This window comes from Panthera tigris, chromosome F3 (assembly GCF_018350195.1).
Source record: "Panthera tigris isolate Pti1 chromosome F3, P.tigris_Pti1_mat1.1, whole genome shotgun sequence".
NCBI classification, from domain to species: domain Eukaryota; kingdom Metazoa; phylum Chordata; class Mammalia; order Carnivora; family Felidae; genus Panthera; species Panthera tigris.
The window spans coordinates 831123-854271 of record NC_056678.1 but is presented as its reverse complement, the minus strand read 5'-3'; the positions used below and the strand labels follow the sequence as shown (position 1 = coordinate 854271).

The 23149-nt window shown below is 53.0% G+C and overlaps 1 protein-coding gene and 1 long non-coding RNA gene across 18 annotated transcripts in view; one reads left to right on the top strand and one right to left on the bottom strand.

Annotated features, from left to right (window-relative positions):
- Window positions 1-288: 288 nt before the first annotated feature.
- DISP1 (dispatched RND transporter family member 1) overlaps window positions 289-23149 on the bottom strand; it is a 185922-nt gene continuing 163061 nt past the window's right edge. For 14 of the 16 annotated variants that reach the window (XM_042976974.1, XM_042976976.1, XM_042976978.1 and 11 more), the window contains 6 exons: window positions 19714-19743; window positions 14002-14125; window positions 13137-13264; window positions 12379-12476; window positions 10178-10275; window positions 289-3800 (listed from right to left, as the gene is read on the bottom strand). In XM_042976974.1, coding sequence (XP_042832908.1) covers window positions 312-3800; window positions 10178-10275; window positions 12379-12476; window positions 13137-13264; window positions 14002-14125; window positions 19714-19743 — 3967 coding nt within the window. In that variant the 3' untranslated portion in view covers window positions 289-311. Of the gene's footprint in view, window positions 3801-10177; window positions 10276-12362; window positions 12477-13136; window positions 13265-14001; window positions 14126-19713; window positions 19744-23149 lie in introns of those variants that run through there. The other 2 variants (XM_042976970.1, XM_042976981.1) reach the window with 2 other exon arrangements.
- On the top strand, window positions 3297-23149 carry LOC122236027. 2 transcript variants are annotated; one of them, XR_006214232.1, is made up of 6 exons: window positions 3297-3383; window positions 9177-9336; window positions 12447-12584; window positions 22298-22395; window positions 22526-22573; window positions 22868-23149. It is a non-coding gene; the product is annotated as an uncharacterized LOC122236027 (long non-coding RNA). The 2 variants fall into 2 exon arrangements; XR_006214233.1 differs by lacking the exon at window positions 22526-22573.

Below are 23149 nucleotides of genomic sequence, written 5' to 3'. Positions count from 1 at the left end.
GACCCTCGCTCTGTGGCTCGCGGCTACGGGGCGGCAGAGACTCGGACAGGCGCTCGTCAGGCCGGGTATAAAGGTAAAAAACTTTATGAACTTTGTACTGTTTGAAAATATAAAATCCAATAATCAAGACAACGCTCCTTAGAAACGTGAGTTTGTTGTTTCTCATAAAAAATATAAAAATATTCCATGACTTTTGACAAAGTGCAACTTGTTCCTGCCATCTTTGGGCTCCCTTTCCACACTTACGGGTTTTACCTCCATTTCAAAGGAACAACTGAAAGGCATCAGTTCTGAATTTAGCACTGTATTTATTAGAGTGTTTTTATCAACAAACTTTCACCAGAAAGTTCCGAGTGCGTGAACGCAGGGGGCTCACTGGCCTCACTGTCTGCAGAGTCGCCCTCTGGGCGGGACCCGGGCTGCGCGTCCCCCATTAGACGGTTAAACACAAAGTGTGGTTCATTCTGACCGGACTGTTCCAGATCCTGTGACAAGCACAGCCCTGTGTTCCTGTCTGTCTTGTCCGTCTGGCCCCCTGGACCCGAGCCCTGGTTCCTGGCCCCTCCACCGCCCTCCACGTGCCCGACGTCTCTGTTCCTAGCAAGCCCCCTTTGGCTGTTCTCAGGATCACAGTGCGCTTTTCGTGGGGACCCAGGGCTTCTGCAGACACAGGCCGACGGCCCCACCGTCGGGGGAACGTGCCCCACGCTCGGGAGACCGTGAGTGCGGGTCTTCTCTGGGGCCTGAATGTGCTGCACGGGGTGCAGGACAAAGCTCGTGGGCAGAGGATTCTGCGGTCCCGGCGGCCTCGCTCCGCCCTGCAGGCAGGGACAGTGATGGACGTGCGGGATGGTGCACATGAAGCCTTCGGGGGCCTGGTGTGCGCCCTTCTGCACGTGCACGAGGCTGCCGGCGGGGGCAACGCACTGGGGACACAGGCCGTCACCCGCCTGCTGGCCGGCATGTGGGCCAGGCGTCAGGTGTCCGTAGGCATCTGGACAAGTGCATGTCTGACTCAGAGAGAAGAAGTGACACACGGCGTGCTGCTCGAGAGGGGGCGGGAACGGGGCACCGCCGCCATCGCCCCCGGGGCCTCTGCTGTACGCGGCACGCACCGGCATCCCGAAGTTCCTCGCGGGGCCGTCGGTAAACTCGGAGCAGATGTGGGTCTCCTCGGAGGCGCTGCCGCTGCGGGACGCCAGGGGCTCTAACTCATAAAACTCATGCCCCATTTCGGATTTGGGGGCCCTGGGATCTAAATGATACGCATTCACGGTGTGTGTTTTGCTTTGTCCCTTGTCCCCGGGGCTCGTGGACACGGCGTGGGAGAAGGCGCCACACTGGAGTCTCCCAGGTAAAGGAATCTGACCGCAGGCGCCCTGGGGCCCGAGGCAGCGGCACAGGCACTGGAAGAAGAAGGTGGCGAAAGCCCAGCTGACACACATGATGAGCATCATGAAGGTGCCCAGCTGGGTGTATGCCAGAACCGTGGACGGCATCATCATGGCCCCGGCCACAAAGGTGGTCAGAGCGGCCATGGCCATCGCGGAGCCCATGCGACTCAGGGAGAAGATCACCTTCCCCTCCCGGTCGGCATCCGGGGCCAGGCGGTAAGCGACCCCGTAGTGGACGGCGAAGTCCACAGACAGACCGACCGCCACGGAGATGGTCACCGACTCCAGGACGTTCAGCTCCCAGCCCAGCAGGACGAGAGAGCCCACGGTGACAAATATGGTTCCCGTGATCGAGACGATGGCGAAGAGGCTGATGAAGACGTTCAAGGTGGTGAGCAGCATCACGCTGAACGCCACGGCCACGGACAGCCCCATGGCGATGAGGGTGCCGTCCGAGAGGCTGTCCTGCAGGTCGTAGAACTCCAGGTTGCTGACAAACCAGCCGTTGCTGAGGCCCTCGGGGGCCGAGCTCAGCTCCCTGGAGATCCACGCGTCCACCTCCTTGTAAAACTGGTGCATCTTCTCGTAAGCCAGCGTGAACAGGTAGGTGCTCTGGAACTCGAGCACGACGGCCCTGATGGTGTCGTTGATGTCAAACCTCGGCCCCGGCGTCTTGCTGTCCAGGTGGTACCCCGTGCTCCGTTCCAGCTCCATGATGGCCCTCTTGATGCACAGCTCAAAGATCTCCTGCTTGTAGGGGAAACTCCAGCGCCTGCAGCAGAGGTACAGGGCCGGCTCGTCACAGTCCTGGTTTTCCATCCACTGCTTGAACGTCTCGATGAAGCAGCTCGTGAAATCCTGCTCATCCGTCTGGTGAAAGAAAGTCTGGTTTCTCAGCTTTTGACAGAAGTGCAAGATCCAGACCTGGGAGGCAGGGCTGGCGATGTTAAAGCTGCCATCCAGGGCCAGCTTCCCTTTGCTCTTGGGGTTCAGGGGGTCGCCGTTGTCCTCCGGGGACACGCCCCAGACCACCGTGATGGGCATGTGCAGCTCCTCCCCGCGGTGCACGCGCTCAAACATGAAGAGCTTCTTGTACTCGGCGTCGTAGCGCTCGAAGGGGTGCGAGGCCCGGAAGAGCTGGAACTCGTTCAGCTCCAGGGACGGGAGCTTCATCTTGGGGTTCACGCACACGACGTAGGCCCCGCCCACGGTCAGGGCCAGGAACCAGAACAGCCAGACGTAGCGAAACTTGATGACCACGCACGGCAACACCTTCTCGAAGAAAACTCGCGAGGCTTCGGAGACGGCGAACAGCAGCCGGCGGCACTTCCGGCGAGCCGCCGCCCAGCAGCTCTTGCTGACGTACTGCTGCTGCGGCTTCCGGAAGCCGCTGAAGAGGTTGAGGAGGTACCGCTCGTGCAGGACGACGACGGCCGGAAGCCACGTGACCATCAGCACGTAGTTCACCAGGACCGCCGTGCCCGCGTAGACGCCGAAGCAGCGGATGGCGGTGATGTTGCTCACGTAGTTGGCGTAGAAGGCGGCGGCCGTGGTGAAGCTGGTGACGAACATGGACAGCGCCGCGTGCTGCAGGGTGACGCCCACCGTCTCCGCCGTCCCCGCGTGGGGCTTGTCGCCCTTGGCGTGGCTCCAGACGTCACACAGGACGAACGCGTCGTCTGCGCCGATGCCGACCAGGATGACGAGCGCGGTGAGGTTCATGAACGGGAAGAACTCGAAGCTGAACACCACGCGGTAGAGGAAGTAGGAGACGATCAGGGAGCTGATGACGGCAAACACGGTCATGAGGGTGATGAACAGGGACCGCGTGTAGGCGCACATGACCAGCAGCACCAGCAGGACGGCGATGGCCGGGTACGCCGTGTCCGTCAGGAGGTGGTCCTGGAACAGGCTGTGCTTGAGGCCGAACTCGATGCCGGCCACGCTGGTGACGCCGTCGGAGCCGTTCCAGGCCACGAAGTTGTCCAGGTAGATGTCCATCATGCTCTCCCCTTTCTCGGTGGGGGAGAAGAGCATGCTGTACCTCAGCGCGGGCGCGGCGGGGTCGGCGGCCTTTGGGGCCACGAAGTCTTTGTCCACCAGGTAGTGCAGGATCTGGTACACGGCGTTGTACTTGGTGCACTTGCGCGGCACGCCCGTGCACTTGAGCTGGCCCTTCCTCCTGGCCGCCGCGTCCCAGCAGTCGGGCCCGAGCGAGCCGTTGTGGTAGTGCCTGGCGCAGGCCCGCAGCAGCTTCAGGGTGTGGGCGACGTCTCGCTCGACGATCTTCTGGCAGGACGACCGGTTGTTGAGGATGGCGACGTAGTTCCCCAGCGTCCAGCTGGGGCAGCAGGACGCGGCCGTGGTCCTCTGGCACAGGTCCCCGAAGTGCGGGTGGGCTCTGATCTGCAGAGAGAGACGCGGAGACCGGCGTTTAGAACCGCTTCCCTCCAAGGTCCGAGTTAAGGCGGCCTGCAGGGGCGGGGGCGTCGTGGGGGCTAGTTAACCTCCTCCTGGGACGAGGTGGACGTCCCCCAGGCCCGCGCTGCGGGCGGGGCGGGGGAGGGGGCAGCAAACTGCCCGGCGCACGGACACGCAAGCGCGAAACCACCAGCGGGTTGGTTTGAAGGAGACAAAGTCAGCGCCTTTTTAGGACGCAGGCCTTCGGAGTCTCTTTACAAGGCAACAAGAAGGATGGGCCACGCGGCTTACGTATACACGCCTGCGGGATTAATTCAGAGAACAGACAGCAGCTGTCCAGTTGACAGAGGGACAAATTGGCGGCTCTGCCTAAAACTTCTGGTCGTCGGCATGAAACCTCTGGTGACAGGGAGCTGCAGCTCAGCCAGCTTGGCTGGAAGCCAAGACGGTATTCCCCAGAAAACCGTCAGCGAGCCCGGAAGTGACCCTGGTGACGTCAGGAGCAATGGTCCTCAGTTAAAATATCCCACATTTCCGATTTTTTAAAAATCTAGGTGTACAGTTAATGAGACAAATAAGCAGGAGTTGATTTCTTCCACATCCTTAAAGGCTTATTCAAGTTGGATAAAACTCCTTTTGGGGTTTGGGGAAAGCACGACAGTTCTGGATTTAGTGTGGACAGCGCCTCATTTAGAACACTGTCCCACCACCGCCCAAACCTGCAAATTACATGAGTGGCCCCCTCCCGAGAGCCAGTTTAGGAAATATCCCCCTTCTCTTGGGCCTGCCAGAGACTTCTCTTCGGAAGGTGGCCCACTCATCTGGGTTTATCAAAGGCTGTTCCAGGGAGGAAACTCCAAAGTTCAAGGAGGGTGTGACTGTTTCTTCTACTGGGATTAAACGACTCCACCTTTACGCTTAATCAGTCATACGCTGAAGTATCTTTGCAAAGGGAACGTGGGGACAGATCGCGTCTTTGGTACTTAGACTCATCCAAGAACCGGCTTCCCACGCCCCTGGCTGTCGAGACCCCTGAGCGGGACCAGTCCTGGCAGGTGGGTGTAGAGGAAACACTGCACGTGTATCCCAAGCATCAGAGCCAGGTGACCCACCATGGGGATTCATTGTCTGCTTCTGTATACATTTGAAATTTTCCATAATTAAAAAATTTTAAAGACTACTCTATTGAAGGTGAAGAAAAATGAGCCCAAAGGGTTATGATTCAGGCATACTAAACTGGTTATTTTAACAAAGGCTTAATTTTTAAGCTCATTTCCAGAGAGCCATAATTATCTGACATTTTATAAACCGGTATGATTAGTATTTAATTCTTTGTAGGTAAAAACGTTCACATATGCTAACACAGGGGAAGCCCTGGGATCACGTCTCTCTGGTTTTCATGGCAGATAACCAGCTTTGCCCCATAGAGAAGTATCACACCAGTCCCTGGAGTCGGCCTGGTGACTCAGGAGAAAGGTAACGTAGCCCCGACGTCTGAGTTTCAGATGGAGGAAAATGCATCCATTATGAAGAGCGCCGTCAGCTGAGAGGAACAGACGTGTAGTTGTTGAAATAACCACATGCCAGAGAGAAAGGAAATAGAGTTGCCAGCTAAAACTAGGCAAAAAATAACCTTCAATAACCTTTTCAAGTAACAGCAGGGTTTGTGTGTATGTGCCTGACCAGAGATTACAAAGTTAGACAACATAAATGCAGACTAAAGACAGTCGTATTTTGATGGCTGTTATCAAAAACACATGCCAGTGGGGCCCTTGGAGACCAGCCCTCAAATCCAAAGGTGGTGCTGGCTGATGTACAACCTTCCACAGTTTTTGAGGACCCTGACAGGATTAGAAAGGACAGAGGAAAGATGTTGTGACTGATACTCTTTACTCCAAGTTGGATGCCAGCACCTTGAATCTAAAGGGTTGGAGCCCAAGAGAATGTTTAGGCTTTCGGGGAGTAAGGCCCTATGTTCCCCTCCATCTGTCCATCCACCTGTATGTCCATCCATCTACTCATCCACCCACCCATCCGTCCACCCATCCACCCACCCACACATCTGTCCACCCATCTACCTACCCACCCCACCCATTTGTCCATCTACCCACCTATCTACCTACCCGCCCATCCATCTGTCCATGCACTCACCACCCCATCCATCCACCCATCTACCTACCCACCCACCCATCCACTAAGCCACCCGTCCATCCACCCATCCACTCAAAATAAAAACAATACTTACTGAGAACCTACACATGAAGAGTAAGGTACAGCAATCCTTGCCCTTGAGTTACGCACAGTGAGGCAGAGAAATAAAAAGCTCAAGTCACTATAATTCAACAGGGGAAGCAGCAGGGATGTGTAAGCGTCTGTGTGAACCTGCAGAGGGGGCACCCACGTCTGAAGGGCTTGGTTGTTCATGACAGGGATGGCGAGACCCACAGGCGTTCGTCATGCTATGGGGCTTAAAGAGATCACAAGCAGGCGATCTTCACGTAGAAAGCAGGTTTTCAGAAAGAGATTCGCAGGAATGATTTCAAAATCTTTTAAGTTCTCAAACTGGGAACTTTCAGTGAAAGTAATTTCTTGTAATTTAAGAGCAGGTGGCCTTTCTGTTCTCGTCAGTCACAGACGGGATGTTTTAGGGAGTCATTTTGCTTCCATGGCTATAACAGGTCTGCGCACACACCCATTTCCAGAGAGGAGCAGGGGTGAGGCTGACTTAGAATGGGAGGAAGCAACAGAAGAGAGAAAAAGAAGACACTGGCAGAGTTTTCAATGGTGCCTTAACTTGTAAAGCTATTGGCTAAGCCGGAGACACTTTAAGAGGCTGAGAGAAGAATGACGATCAGTACGGGGTCTTATCCACTCTTCTCCCACGTGACACCCCTCTTGTACTAAAAGCTCAAGGGACCCAGGGAGACGAGGCACAGCAGGGCCCCGCTGTCCTCTGTAACACAAGTACCACACATTTCTGGAGTCCACTAAGCTGCAGGGGGGCTCATGTGTCCACAAAACTTACCCGGTAAACAGGGTGTTAGGCACTAAATTTCACAACTCTTTGACAAGCTGGTTGCTTGAGTGCTAAGTTCCATGATGGGCAAAGACTAAGAATCAGGGTAAAGGGTTTCCAGCAGAGTCAGGACCCGGGAAACACTCCGCTGGGTCTAATGGCTGTCTGCCAGCGCGTCCCTTGGGATGTCAAGGCAGAAAAGGGTAATGAAGATCCGGGGAGTCCGCTGAGCAAACCAGCATTGTGTCAGGCGGTACACGGCAGCATCAGAAACATGAGCCACTCGCTTTGGAAACCAAGGCCCATCGGAATCCTGAGCACCAGGGGCATATAACTTCAAGGGAATCTGGGGTTTGAGCTCAGTGCGCTGCAAACACAAGCAGATGACAAGGGACACGTGTGGCCTCGCTGAGCCTTCACCCCGATTACCAGCCATTTTCCAGTCATCGCACCCGCCGTTAAGCCCTCTTGCTCAGTACCCCTTGGTGTGGGTCCCATCCAGCTTGATGGCTGCTTGAGCACAAGGGCGGGGGTGGGGGTGAGGGAAGGAGGAGGGAGAGGCTGACAAGCGGCGTGTGCACAGTTTGCGTGAATCACGACCAGGACAAATAAGGCTCTGCAAAGGGTCTCGACCCGGGAGACCCGGAAAGGGTACGGTAGTCACCTGCAGACTGAGCTGCTAGGCGACAGTTACTACATCGGGTGTCAGGGAATGCACGATCTCTGCGAGGAAGGTTTACCGTTCTGTACTCACTGCAGAGGCTGTGTGTGCCACTGTTAAAAACAGCATTTAACAAGGAAAATTACAACCTGCTCTAGGAGGTAGGAATTCTGGGGCCTCGACCCCCTATTTATCATTTGTCATTGTGATCTGTAACTGGCTTGACCATTCCTGCAGACGCACGTCTTGGGCCTGCTCCTCAGATTTTCAGAAGACTAGATGCTTGCCACATTCTCGCAGGAATTGCAAACTCGAACTCACGGCCATCTGGTCCTGATAACCAGAGTATGCTGGGAAACAGACAAGAGGGCACACCGTTCCTTCAACAGTCTGTTGCACATGCATCAGGCCAAACCACTGGGAAGCCACGTATTTAGATTTTACTGCTTTAATCCCCTGCAGAAATTGCTTTTGCCGGAACATTCTCCCGCTGCCAGCCTGAGGCACGGTTTAGAAATCCGCTCCAACTGAATACTGTGCGTCCCGTAAGCATGGTGGTACTTAAGGACTCTGATGGACGCCATACTTCTTCTACGGAGGCCACGGGGATGGTGCTCCCCGTATTAGTACGAGGGGAAGGGGACCGTCTTCTAAAACACATTTGCTGCCCTATTTACCTGACTTTTGTCACCAATTGCGAGTTCTGTTTTGCTCTGGGTGCCAGGGAGGGAGGAGGGAGGAGTGCGGCTCACGGCCGTGCCACCGCGTACTGATCGCACCGTTCCTGTCCCTTCAGTTCTGTTACATTAGCCTTTTTGTGAGCTGCCTAGTCCTGCTGGCGTTTATCGTCTGAGAGAGTCTGACACACACCCACACGTACACGAAATAGCGTCCACTCCCGTGGTGCCACAGCACTGCGTACGGGCCTTGGGCCTCTGGGTCCGTTCAGAGCCCATCAGTGCTCACAGGATCGGCTGTTGCTCTTGTAAAAAAAAAGGTACTTTCTAGGCCACGAGGGCTCTGTGAGGATCGTTTCGGTGGGAGAGGGCGTGTGTGATAACACAAGACAAAACAGAAGAGGGGTGGTTGTCTTCTGCAGCATGATGCATGGCGGGAAACAGAGACTAACGTCAGGCTGGGCTCAGATCCCACACCTGCCGCTGACCACCTGCACGGACTTTCCCCATCCACAAGACAGGCCAATAGTAGGATTTAATTCACGACATTATCACAAGGACTTAAGGAAACAGTCCAGTGTCTGGAACACGTCCTGACAAATCCAACAAAACCCAACAAACACCAGCTATGAATCAGCTGCGTGAATTCAGTCTCTTCAGAGTCTTTGGGGAGGGAGAGTTAAAAGGTCAACAGCAAAGGTGGGAAAGGAAGGACCGGAAGCCGTGGAGTCGCGGCACTGCTCTCCCGTGAGCGTGGTTACCACACAGCCATGTGTGAACAGGAGCCACGGGCGCCACGGTGGCAGGGCTGCTGGGGGTGGGGGGGGCGATGTCTCGCACATGCTAAACAGGGCTGTGCGCGTTTACTCCTTGAGAGTTAACTTTCCATATGAGACGGGCTGTGACTCGTCCACAGTTTCCGAATAATGAACTGAGAGCTGTAGAAGAGAAGAAAATAAGGCAAACAAAAACTGACTGCTGATTAAGACACTTCGGTTTGTTTGTAGGTGGCCAGTGACTTTGGTCTGTTGGAGCCGGGCAGACAGAAGATGGCCCTCACAGAAAACCCTGGTGGCCCGACCAGCAGGAGATGCACAGTCTTTCAGGATGAGGAGGAGAGTCATGGGGCCCAGAGGTGACCTGGGCGAGCCACTCAGTTCGCAGAAGGTACGTGAGTCAGCATGGTGGGCGCTGGCCCTGTGGCCCCCAAGAGCCCTGTCTGCTTCCCTGAGAAGCCCCGTGGCCAGGGTGCTGGGGCGTCAGGCTCGCTCTTAGGAGACACGTGATCAGGTTTCCAGCAAAGCAGGGACTTCGGGCTAAGTTAAGAGTTACGCTAGGAGACCGGTGAGCGCCTTCCCTGCTGCTGGGACGGGTGCACGAGTGGCCCCGAAGGCGGTCTCGACTCGGAGAATCTGCCTCTGAGCACACAGAGCTGACAGCCCTTCCAGAGCCTGGGGGCCGACCCCACGTTTTCTGGGGCTGACATCTTTCGGCTCCAGAGACCAAGAGCAGAGGGCTTCGTGTGTTGTATCCTCTGTCCTCAAGGGGTTTAGAGTTCAGGGCACCCTGGACTGGAGAGCGCTCGCCATCTACACACCCACATGCCTCGATGTCCCCTTCCCTAGCCTGTGCCCTGAATCTGCCCCAAAGACCCGCTGGTTGACTGCCTGGTTAGGCCGCGGACAGCCGCCTCAGTAGGCAACAACAGAAGTGGCTTAGGAAAGACACAGCACGACCACAGAAAGGAAACATGCTGTGAAATTAAGACAAAAGACTGGACAGAGAACAGGGGTAGGAAAGAAAGAGTTCTTTATTGAAGAACATGGGGGCGCAGAGGCACCTGCATCCGAGGAGGTAAGAGTGTGGGGCGCCGGCCTCTGGCGGGTGGTCCCCGGGACTCAGGCACCAGGAACACTTACGTTACAGCGGTTACCACGTCAGCAGGGAAAGGACTTTCAAAAATCTAATCTTATTTGCTGCAAATGAATTTCAGTTTTGCTTTACATACCCTTGCATTGTCTATATTGCACATGGATTTAATCGCAGGTAAACTCCACAGGGTCTCCCCTCCAGCTGCCGTAAACACCACTCTGGAGTACCGGTCGCCTGGTGACATGAAAAAAGAAAAGAAAAAGGTCATAACTGCCCATCAGACTCCGCTTTCAGGAATAGCTCGAATGGGAAAACACAAGTCAGTAACAGCAGGGGATCCTTTCCCCATTTTCCAGGAGAAAAATGTAAAAAAAGAAAGCAAACAATGTTATAATATTATTTTGGTTCAAAGCCTTTGTCTACTCACTACATCTTAAAAATCGTAGGAGTCATAGAACAAACCTATTTCTGATCAGACTATGATTCGGACGAGCAATCTGTAAGAACTCTCCGCACGAAATTAATTGCGCGCCTCCCTCTTAATTTCAAAACAAGTCACCACAATAGCGTACAAATCCCTGGAAGGCTGTGCTGAACATCAAGCGTGGGTGTTCTCCGTGGCTTCGAACCAGGGACGACAGATGCCAGGCGATCAACTTAAGAGTGCTAAAAACAGTCAATCGGGTACCACGGGCTGCCCAGGATCGCCGACATACGCTGCGTTCCAGCCGGGTCCGCAGTCTCCCTGCTACACCAGAGTTGAGAATGAACACTGGGAACATCTCACTAACACAGAGTGTGTTTCTGAATAGTCCGGCTGCGGGACAGACTGGACGGAGCACGGCCCTGGCGGCAGACCTGGTGTGACCAGGTCCCAGCTCTCCGGATGAGCAGCTTCTCTGAGCCTGGGCTCCTGATCTGGAAGCACGTCTCTCCCAGTTGCAAGAATTAAAGGAAAAACAGCACTAGGTAAGGGCTGTTCCTGCCTCCTCAGTCATTAGAACTTCATTCAGTAAAACAGAGTGGATTCACTACATTATCTGAAATGTGTAACCGTGCTGAAAAAGAAGACCAATCTGCAAATTTGTAAATAAAGCTTTACTACGTGAGCTTTTATTCATGATTATGAAGTTTTCTTTAGTAAACTCTTCATCAGATGGCCATTATCTTATGTTGATTGGTTTTGAAGAGCAAAATGAGCCCCTGGAAACAAACACCTCCTCCAGGGAGCCGGCCGGCTTTCCTCCAGGTGGGGCCGTACCGGGGGCACAAGTGTAGTGTGTGGGCTGCTGACAAAGAGGGGCCACATCTCGTGAGTCTGCTGATGTCTGTCCTGGTTAGTCAGAAACACATAGCACCACCTGACCTAGAGGAACCAGCCAGGACAGTCGACTGACCAGACTTCGGCTTTTCTAATAAGACGCAGAAAACAACACACGAGTTCCTCCCTGGGACCAGGACAGAAGCCTCCCTGGTCTCCTTCTTTCCATCTCTCGGTTACTGTGCTGTGAAACAGCTTCCAAAGTACAGACCCTCAGGCTGGACAAGATCAGCGAGGTCCTCTAGTTCTCTAACGAGACAGGAAAATACACGCTTTAGGGGGAGTGTCAACAGGGAAAAAAAAGCCGAATTCGGAAGGGCTTTGGGGTCCGTGTTCACTGAAGGAGAAAGCAGAGCTCTGTGCTCACGCCCGCTCTCCAGGGCTGACCGGGCTCTTCCAGGCAGGCCCCTCGCTCGCGGGGAGAAGCTGTTAGTGAATCTGCTGCCCGCGTTCAAACACCTGGCGGTTCTACACGAACGTGTGGGTTCCTGACCTCAGGGAAGCTCTCACGTTTCTTCCAGGCCACGGTCTGTGCAGCCAAGTGGCTACGACCCGGACACGTCCCGCAGCCTGCCGCGCGCACGTTATGGGTCAGCCCCGTGGGACGGTATTCCGTGCATCCTTCTATCTCTAGTTCCCAGCAAGGCGCAGAGAAGCTGTCGATAGACGCTTTCTCATGACGTAGAGCATTTCAGGGCTCAATCCAAAGATATGTACTTATTACTTGACTGAAAGTATTTTTTCAATAATATAAGAAATTTAAGAGGACTTGAAATTTGGGGCAACCAGGTCAAGAATTTTACTAGATGTTTTATCTTCCGTAAAACGGAATGGAATTATGCAATAATCTCTCATTGATTTTTACTGTAGGTGAATACGTTCAGGTTAGTGGTTGGCCGGCCCAGAGCAGGAAAACGGCTTCAGCTCCCCCACATCCTCCTCCCCGACTCGGTCTAACCACACTCGTCTCGAACACCGGGAGGCCCGAGGGGCTGTTCACCTGCGAGGCCACTCACTCGGAACGTCGCAGAAAAAGCTGTCCCTGTGGAAGTCCCAGTCGACCTCTCTTTTCTCTCGTTCATAGTGATCATCGGACCACCTGTCGTCCCGGTGGCTGAAAAGGAAGGACAACGTGAGAGGCAGGGACGTGCTGGTGACCGTGCGGGGAAGGCGGTCGACCACGCTGGCACAACGCCGTGTGACGGCCAATGGAGGACTTGCGGTAATAAGAATGTGCAGGGGCGCCTGGGGGGGCTCAGTCGGTTAGGCGGCCGACTTCGGCTCAGGTCGTGATCTTATGGTTTGTGGGTTCGAGCCCCGTGTCGGGATCTGTGCTGACAGCTCAGAGCCTGGAGCTGCTTCAGATTCTGTGTCTCCCTCGCTCTCTGCCCCTCCCCCACTCGTGCTCTGTCTCTCCCTGTCTCAAAAATGAATAAATGTTAAAAAAAAAAAAAAGAATTTACAAATAAAGGACTATTTCGAGGCCAGTAAGTGTACTGGTAACGGTGTATCCTGAGTCACAGCCTATGTAGCACTTGAAATTTAGCATTAATGTAAGCAAGCAACATTCACTTCCTCACTCCTGTAAAAGAAAAAACCCAAACCCTCACTTTCCACTCGAATGCAACAACATCTTAAAAGACAGTGAGAATGCCAACAAACCCAGTGGCAAAGATTTTGAGCCACACGTTTGTATCTAATCATTTTGCTCAGATACTGCTTAAAAGTGGAATTCGTTAAGCAATGTTCTGTGTAAAAGTTAACGAATAATTACCTCTTGGCTTGTTCATCTGCATACTTAAAAGGGTAGTTTGCTAATGTCGCTTTGTATCCCGTGTTTTTCACCATGTTATTCCACGTGACCAGTCTCTGGCCTATCGTAGTCCCTCTTGGTTCAAAGCCCTGAGACAAAATATCACAAAGTCTCATTAGTGTACGTCACGTAGGCTCGGTGTAGTTCTAGGAGCGGGAGAGCCACGTCCACAGACGTGCAGGCCCTCCCCAGGCCCTCCCCACCGCTGCCCCGTGGCCGATGGCACCGAAAGGGTGGCCCGACATGACGGCAGCCACTGCTCGCCACGATGAGGCAGTGGGGTCGGTTCTCTGCTGCGTTCGCTGTCTCGGCAACAAGGCAAAGTCGTATCTGAAGGTTCTCTTTCCAGTTCATACCTAAGCATCCAGCAAACACTTTGATGTTATGAAAACTTACGGTCGCATCAGATTATGTCATGCACGTTAGTGTTTTACAGGAACATTTCCTTAAAAACAGACCCTGCTCTCTCTTAGTAATACTGAAGTTCCTCTAACTCCTTCCGGGTGGAAAGAAGAGACATTCAGTCCTAACGACTTCACAAAAATACTTTTATAGAATGCAGATTCTCCATTTTATTGATTTTTGGCTTAAATGTGGGAGCCAAGAAGCAAAATTTCCAGATTTGTAATGGTGAGTGGGTTCCTTGACCTTTTAAGAGCCTGAAACCACGATGGCACAAGTTTACTCTTCAGAAGGAGAGCTGCACCCCTACCGACAGCTCGAGGTTTTAAAACGGGTCATAATTACATAATGTAACATGCATTAAAATACTGAATTTTCCGAGGTCATTTTGGGCGAAAGAAGTTCAAGTGGCCGTTTTCCTTACCAGCAGTGGGTCGGAGAAGTCGGGCAGCTCGGGCACTAAAACCCCGACCAGGGCACAGACGACGATGAACGCGGTACACATGCCCAGGACCACGACGGGCCAGTCGGCGATCAGGGACGCATAACTGTGGAGCAGAGAGGACACAGGAGGCCGCTTAGGAGCGGCAAGAGGGCTCCCTGCCGAAGACAGCGTCTGTGAAATCCTCCTGGTTCAGACCTGGTCCGGGAGTGTGTCAGGGACAGATGCGGTGGGAGAAGACACACGGCACTTCAGACGCCCGTCTGCTCCTCGGGAGACCAGCTACGGTCCACACGCCTGAGTGGAAGGAGGTGTGGCGGGGCAGAGGACCCAGCCCCCATCTCCAGACCCGTTTCTCTCCATCCTGTGCTCTGTCAGCTCTTAGAAAAGAGTTCAGCCCACAAACAGGCTCACGTACCCATGTCTCAAGAATAACCAAGCCAGGGGCGCCTGGGGGGCTCAGTCGGTTGAGCGTCCGACTTCGGCTCAGGTCACGATCTCATGGTCTGTGGGTTCGAGCCCCGCGTCGGGCTCTGTGCCGACAGCTCGGAGCCCAGAGCCTGGAGCCTGGAGCCTGCTTCGGATTCCATGTCTCCCTCTCTCTCTGCCCCTCCCCTGCTCATGCTCTGTGTCTCTTTGTCTCTCAAAAATAAACGTTAAAAAAAATAATAACCAACCCCAAACCTCCCCACACACCTGCTGCTGTCCTTCCAGCGAAAACTATAATGAATGTGTCAGACTGAGCCCCACGAGGGCGAGATGTGCATTTTCTTCACTCAGTTAGTGTAGCATCAGTGCCCTCTCTTCACCGTGTAGCCGTGGCAGCCTGGCCTCCGTCTCCCCTCCTGTCACCAAACTGCCACCAGAGCCATGTCCTCCAGGCGCCCCTCCCTTCCGTAGGACCCTGGGCCTCCCCGTCCTGACATCTGCAGATCTCACGTGAACTCTGTGCTCAACAGAAGTTGACTGAATGGAATTTTCTAAAATTCAAGACGTATCTTGCCAACTTGAGGTTGAACTTGAGGTTGGCAAGAGAGAAAAAAGAAGCATTTCACTTATGGACAGTTACCCTCAAATCCTCAACAATGTTAGCTCCCTTGGCCGTGCCGATGGCTATTTCTGGCTCCTTACTCAGGTATTTGTGGGTTATTTCCTCAAAACCAGGCCAGTGGTTTCACGAAGCTGGCGGCTGCAAACGTCACTCTGAAGGAAGACGCCGTTGGCTCATGTTCACATTCCCATCACTCGACCCCATGGGTCTGGCCTTCTGGGGGGACTGACTTCAAATTACATTTTAACAAGGAAATCAAAATACAACATAATTACGCTTCAAGGGAGCACCGCCCCGGGCGATTCTCAGCCCCGCGGTCCTCAAGGTCACCACCTCCTTACGAGGAGCACTAGTTGTTCTCAGGCTCTACCTGTAGCGCCTCACTTAAGTCTTCAGCTTTATGAGACGCAGTGAGGCACGAGCAACTTACACAACTGTCCAGAGTCACGACACCAGCCCAGCTACAAAGTACGTCAGCCCGGGGGTGTGTCGCAGCACAGTGACCGTGGTCAGTGACGCTGTGTGCGCAACTGGGAGCCGCCGTCAGAGCAGATCCTAAGAGACCTCATCACAAGAAAAGAAAGTCCTGTAAGTCCGTGTGGTGGCGGATACCAGCCGGACCGACTATTGTCATCACCTCACAGTATCTACAAGTATTGGGTCATTACGTTGTGCGCCTGACGCTAATTTAATGTCATGTGTCACTTATAGTTCACAAAAAGGTGACAAATGGGAGCCCCAGAGTCTGGTTTGAGTCGGGCCTCCTAACCACCGTGGTGTCACCTCTCGCTCTGAGCACAAGGGAATAAGTCTCCTTGGCAGAGTAGAATGTGGCTCCCCCAAATTCACATTTTAAATTAAATTCCCAAGTCACACGAACAGTTAATTTCATGATGCAAAACCACACAGGTCCACAGGCCTCTGATTCTGAACGCTGTTCTCGAGCCTCCAAATTCTGGATTTAAAAACTCACTAAAGTAAAATTAATGCGAGGTACCACGGAACGGGCTTGTGAACCTAATTCTGGATGTGATGAAACCACCGAGTCACAGACGCGGACTGCGGCTGTCCAAGCGCGAACGCCGTTTCGAGAATACCCCCGGTGCCGAGGACCCGGACGTTTATCTCCAGCTCCACCAAATGCAAACTTAGATCTCCGGAACTGGGTCCTGTGTCAACAGCACATTTGAGACTTTCTGTTCACGGATTCAGACTTAAAAAGGGTCCTTTACGTTTAGACCTTGAAAATACCAGCCCTGGGAAGTGGGAAGAGCCCAGACTTGACGTTAAGTGGCTCATTCTTCTCTCAAATCACCAGCAGTTGTTCGCTGCCACCTACAAACACGCCGTCGACGCAGGTGGTGGGCACCCCAAGTGCTTGGCGTCCACACTGCGGGCTACTTTACCCGTAGGCTGACTCTTTGTTTTGCGTTCTTGAAAAACCTGCACACACAGGCACCGCGGTCTTAAAACCCTCCTCAGCAACGGTTTCCCTTCCCCGGGACAACATCTGGTTCAGACCCCTCCCTGTGAGAACATCTGGCTCGGACCCTTGCCCGTGACCACGTCTGGACTCTTCCCGTGAGAACATGGGGTCTGGACCCTTCCCGGTGGCGACGTCTGGTTCGGATCCCGCAGCACCGTCCCACATCAGGTATCGCGCTGACTGCGCGCGGACGCCACACGGCACCCGTGACTCCCACCTGCGCCCTCCCGGCGTCCCGGAGCGCTCCCCGCCGACACGGCACACGCTTCACGTGCCCGCCCTGCCCAGGGACCACTGCTCATGTGCCGCGAGCTCCGTGGGGAGAAGACCCGACTCTTCTGGGGAAATTACACCCCGACGAGCGTTTCTCCTCTATCCCACGTTGGTGTCAGGGTCTGTGCTGGAGTCCGAGGGGCTGTGGACACCACACGGGAAACAGAAGCTTCACGTACAGTCGGAAGCCCAGACGGTGGTTGTAATGTTAAGATAAAAGCCTAACAAAGCAGGATAATTTCAGCAGGAAAGGAAATTAAATATGGCCCAGAAGTGTCACTGCTACATTCTCCACTAACTGCAGTCCTGGTGAGTCTGGGTTCAAGGTCTATGTTCTAACTACAAGAACAAAGCACCCGCACGTCACGTTTCTGAAGCACGTCACGCGTGCTCAGGAGAAGACCCGTCAAAGGACCCCTGGTGCCACTACAGCGCGTCCTCCTGCGTGGCACGGGATAGCGTCTCACGTCTGCCCGGATTCTGGGGCTCTGCATATAACACCCGCGTCTGTCCCCTGCCCAGCAGGCCCCGCGTGAGGCCCCAGCGATGCCCGGGCGCCGTGCGCAAGAGCTCACGGCACCTTCCCAGGAGGGCTGAGAGTCAGAGGGCACGCGCCCCTGCTACAGGACGGGAGGGGGACGCCGCAGGGCAGGGCCACCCACACGTGTCCGTGGCTGAACTGTGCCCTGGACAGACAGGCCTCCCTGCAGTCTTCACAAGCGACCCTCACCACACTCCCAGACGTCAGCCACTGTGTTAGTGGGCTTCTCCGGGGAAGAGCAGGTATTTCCCATCGGTCCGAACAAATGAGCAAAAGCCTCACAGGGTAACTTATGCTGGTGACACCGTGGGGCCCGTCCTCCCATAATGGGGCCTCCGCTGCTCGGCAACACCACGGGGCCTGTGCTCCCCCAACAGGGCCTCGGATGCTGGCGACACCGTGGGGCCCGTCCTCCCACAACAGGGCCTCCACAGGGCACTTTCCTCTCTCAGCTCACAAAGATGCCTTCCTCTGCCTGCCCCTTCCCCCCCCGCCGGCTCTCTGGGAACAGTCTCTCCTTTCTCCCCTTACCCTGAGCAGAGAACATGAGCGCCCTGGACACAGGCCTCCCCCCGACGGAACACCCAACCCTGAGTCCCTCAGCCTGGCTTTGTTCCCGTGACTCTTCTGAACCTGCCGAAACTGCGAACTAGTCCGGGTCCTTGGCCTCCCTGAACTGAGCAGTTACCCTTTCTTCCGGAAAATCTCTTTCTCCTTGGTGTCTCCCCTTCCAGTTCCCTTAGTAACTGCTCCGTATCCCTCTTGTCCTTGGGGTTAGGATCAAAACGTTATTAATCATAATTTTTCCCACGGCATCAGCTATTAGTTTAGTGGGAGCAAAGAGGACACAGAACTCTTTCTTTGTTGGGAAGAAATAAATTCAGTGCACAGGTAGCATCACAGACCAAGGGCACGGGCATCTGGGAATACACACGGCAGACACGAATCTCACCCTTAAGGAACTTGGAACCTGATACCGAAAATCAGACAACTTGACAAATACAAAACCAGGTAGAGAAACACGTGTTTTTAGAGGGATACAGATGAACGTTTTGTGAATTCAGCAGAGATGACTTCCAGCTACAGTGGGGAAGGGAATCAGGAAAGGCTTTTCTGAAAAAGTTGTATTTGTATGCGTATACGCTGAAAAGAAGAAATTAGGACTTTTCAAAATACCAATCTAGTAACAGGAAAAATATGTATGAATCTTTTCAAAATGCAAAAATCCTTAGAAAGGGCTTTCTTATTTGTGGAAAACTGGAAATTCATTCTCCAGACATGTCATATTTACTTGTATAACTTCTTTCCTTTATCTTCTGCCACAATTCTGTCTGCAAAAGGGAACAAAAAGTGTATACGCATACAATGGAATATCACTCGGCCTTAGAAAGGAGGGAAATTCTGACACCTGTTAGCACCGGACAAACCTGGAGGGCAGCACGTTGAGTGAGGTCAGCCAGTCTCGGCAGGACGAACTCTGTGTGATTCCACTCACAGGAGGGGACGGCTGGCCCGGTTCACAGAGATGGAGACTAGAGCACTGGGGGAGGGCAGATGGGGAGCCACTGTTTCCGCCCTGCAGGACGGAAGCAGCTCTGGACGTGGCGGTGGCCACGGTTGCGCAATAACGTGGACTTTAACGCAACGAAGCCGTGCACTTAAACGTGGTTAAAATGGTAGATTTTATGCCGTGTATATTTTACCACAATTTCAAAAAATAAATAATTTTTAGATGGAAAGGGAATTTCCTAATTAAAATTTATGTAGTAATTGCGCTTGAAAGAGAGGATCAGGCCCCCTGACCAGGCTTCGGTTATCAGGGCCTTGGTTCCTCTCGCGGGTGCACTGCAGAGATCACTTGGTTTCCCACGATGCACCAGTCTGCCACGTGGGACCACCAAGGCTTTGGCTTTTTTGCAGAAACAACGTTCCACCTAAAATTTTGCTTTTCTACTGAAAAGACAAACCTTCAAAGTTTCCACCTCAAATACCACCTCCATTTGAATACGGTGACATTTTTAGCAGCAAACACAGACAACCCGCCTGAAATCAAGTGCCACAAGCCCCGGTCAGGGCAGAACAGTCTTTCTCCAAGACAAGGAAGACCACGAAGGAATGAGAGGCACCTCGGCCAATATAAACGATTCACCACAAACGGAATCTAAACCTTGAGATGGACACCAGTTCTGGAGAGGGAGGATCGCTCCGGCAGCCAGCTCAGGGGAAATTTACTTTTCCTTCAGAAAAATATGAATGAGGGAGGCCGAAGCAGTGTGAAGAAAACACTGCAGGGAAGGGCATGCAGTCACTTTACTACTTAATAAGATGATCAGATCACTTTACCTTTTTGGTAACTTGAAAGGTCTGCATGGTCTGAAAAAAAGCAAAGGAAAACCAATCAGAAACGTGGCATCGTAACAAAGGTGTGCTCGCGGCATCTCGTCCGTTCGGGCTGCTGGGGGGTGGCGGAGGTGGGGCGAGGGGAGGGCGACCCAGTGGCTGCCGGGGCCGGGGCCAGGATGGTCCGCACCCCGCAGGGGTCAGGGTCATGGCGCCTGTGCCCAGGGGTCCGAGCCTGCGCCCACACTGCCGCCCGGCTCTTCCAGGCCCCGGCACCTTCTCGTACCAGCAGCCCTCTACTCCCCCAAGACAGGAGCGTCTCTTCCGTCCGTCAGTTTCCTTGCATCCGCTTAGCACCTGTCGGCTCCTCCCTCCCGGCCTCTGCCACCCACTCCCTGCCCCGAGACGCGTGGACCAGGCGTCTGGAGAGCCCCAAACCGGACGTGGTCTCAACCCCCGCGCACTCCATTCCTCCCACACTAACTTTTTCCATGGTAAGCGCTCAGTCAACATTCGGTGAGCCAACAAAATTCACCAGTGCTGTCGCACTCCCGCGCACAGCGGCTCTCACGGTGGGGGCTCCTGAGACCCTCCCCGGGCCCGAGGGGAGGCCCTGTTCCGACTGGATGAGGGCACACGGCCGGGTCTCTTGACTTCGCGTGTCTCACCAAACAGCACAGCGCAGCGCACAGACTGCAGAGGCAGACGTGAGAGTCCCGTGTCTTCAGTTAGAAGACACCAGACAGATTTACTCGCCTCATTAAATTGTTCTTTGGTTCGGAAACTAGAATGATTTTTCATAACAAATGTTGTGCTAACATGTAAAGAGCTTATTACTGGTATTTTTAAATGAGTTAACAATTGGGGCGCCTGGGTGGCTCAGTCGGTTGAGCGTCCGACTTCGGCTCAGGTCACGATCTCACGGTCCGTGAGTTCGAGCCCCGCATCGGGCTCTGTGCTGACGGCTCGGAGCCTGGAGCCTGTTTCAGATTCTGTGTCTCCCTCTCTCTCTGACCCTCCCCTGTTCATGCTGTCTCTCCCTGTCTCAAAAATAAAATAAACGTTAAAAAAAAATTTTTAAAAATGAGTTAACAATTAATATTTTATTATTTTAATGTTTATTTATTGAGCGAGTGGGGGGCAGGGCAGAGAGAGAGGGAGAGAGAGAGAGAGAGAGAGGGAGAGAGGGAGAGAGGGAGAGAGAGAGAGAGGGGGAGAGAGAGAGAGAGAGAGAGAGAGAGAGAGAGAGAGAACCCCAAGCAGGCTCCAAGCTGTCAGCGCAGAGCCCGAGACGTGGGGCTCGAACCCACAAACTGTGAGCTCATGATCTGAGCCAAAATCAAGAGTTGGATCCTTAACCAACTGAGCCCCCAAGTGCCCCATCGATTAACATTTTAAAAGTTTTAATTCCAGTGTGGTCGTATCGGATATAACCTGAATATATAAAAGCTCTTTGGGACCCTTGATGATTTCTGAAAGCATAAAGGGGTCATGACATCAGAACGTTCGATACCCGATACGCTAACTTAAGGTACGTACCTGTCTGTTGGATAAATGAGTGAATTTCCTGGCTGGGCACCCTCTCCTAGACCAAAATCTTGTGCGAGCTTCCTGTGCTTTGAGGAAACACAAACTCTGTCTCCCACCCTCTGGGCTCCTCCGGTCTGGGGGCTCTGGCTTGTACGCACACACCTAACTTCTGATGATTTCCCCTCAAATCTTCCACAATTGTTTCTCTCATGCCCAGGTATTACACGCCCAAAATTACAAAAGGTAAATTTTGTAATAATTTACCTTTATCTGATCTTTTCCCATTTGCATTTCACAAAAACAAGCCTTTCTTTTTAGAACCTATATGTAAATGGATTCTTTAAAAATTGAATTAGAGGACACAAGGACAAAGACAGGCACAGCTTGGGTTTGGTGGGCGCGCTCGTCAGCCGCGAGGCACAGAGGCGCGTGGATGCTGTGGAGCGTGGCCTCGGACCCCCTGCACACATGGCCGGGGGCCAGGAGCCACGCCGCTGAGCTGGTTACTACTCGGGGCACCCGGGGGGCTCAATCAGTTAGGTGTCTGACTCCTGAGCTCAGCTCAGGTCTCCATGTCGGGGTTGCATTGGGCCCCATGCTGGGCATGAAGCCTGCTTTAAAAAAAGTAAAATGGTTACTACCTAAGGAGGAATGAAGAACATTTAATTTTGGGGGTAAATCTACCCCAAACTCAAAATACTATATACTCAATATAATTATATATATTTTTTCTTTAAAAAAAATTTTTTTTAACGTTTATTTATTTTTGAGACAGAGAGAGACAGAGCATGAACGGGGGAGGGTCAGAGAGAGAGGGAGACACAGAATCCGAAACAGGCTCCAGGCCCTGAGCTGTCAGCACAGAGCCCGACGTGGGGCTCGAACCCTCGGACAGTGAGATCATGACCTGAGCCCAAGTCAGATGCCTAACCAACTGGGCCACCGAGACACCCCCATATATATATATTTCAATGTAAGTTTTATTGAGATATAATCCCCAAACCATACATATGATCCATTTAAAGTGTACAAGTCAGGATTTCTCGTGCCTCCACAGACCGTCTTTAAAGAACGTGCTGCCTGAACACCAGCGATGAAGCTACTCATGACTCATGAGCTTGGAGAGAAAACCTACAGACAGAGCGGGAGAGCAAGGTGCCAAACAAAGGAGCAAATCACATAACTTGTACTCAAAACCTTAACGTTTCACCCCGTTTTTAGGTCCTACACTGTCAAAACCACCTCCTGAATTTCCATGAGAACCAACTAGACTTTGTGTCTTTAGGTCTGAAGTGACCTCGGAGCCACAACCTGGAGAAGCTGGGAAGACATGGTATTTTCTTAGCTATGTTGTGGGTTGTAACAAACGTAAATATTCTCTTTCCTCCTACCCACCCCACTGACTTTTTTTTAAACAGATAAATTCATGGGTCTATGACTAGTTTATTCCTTAGGGGCTGAAACAACCAGACTCATCACTGTCTTTCTGCTTGCATAAAGACTTCATTTTGTGTTAAATTTGGGAGAATAAGTGGAGATTGTCACATCTGTTGAAAAAGAAAACTTGGGGTTACTACCAAGTAACCTCCAGGGAAGCCACAAAATCCCTCTGAACCTTTTACCTTAGGGGACACGACAGTCAGATGTCAGAAACGCCCGAAATACACCTACAGGTGGAGATGGGACCCGTCGGAGCTGCACTGTGGTCGCGGAAGCGCCCGTGACACTTCATCCACCGGGGGCGATCTTACCCCCCTGGCGACATCTTTCCGATTTGCTGCTTTTAATCTCCAATAGAGCCTGCAGGACGATTTTTCACCTAAACTCGGCCTTGGGTTGATAAATGACAACTGCTAAAAACAAATCTAGTCTCTTTTACAGAGTGAAAGTCTTTTTCCAGAGTTCATTC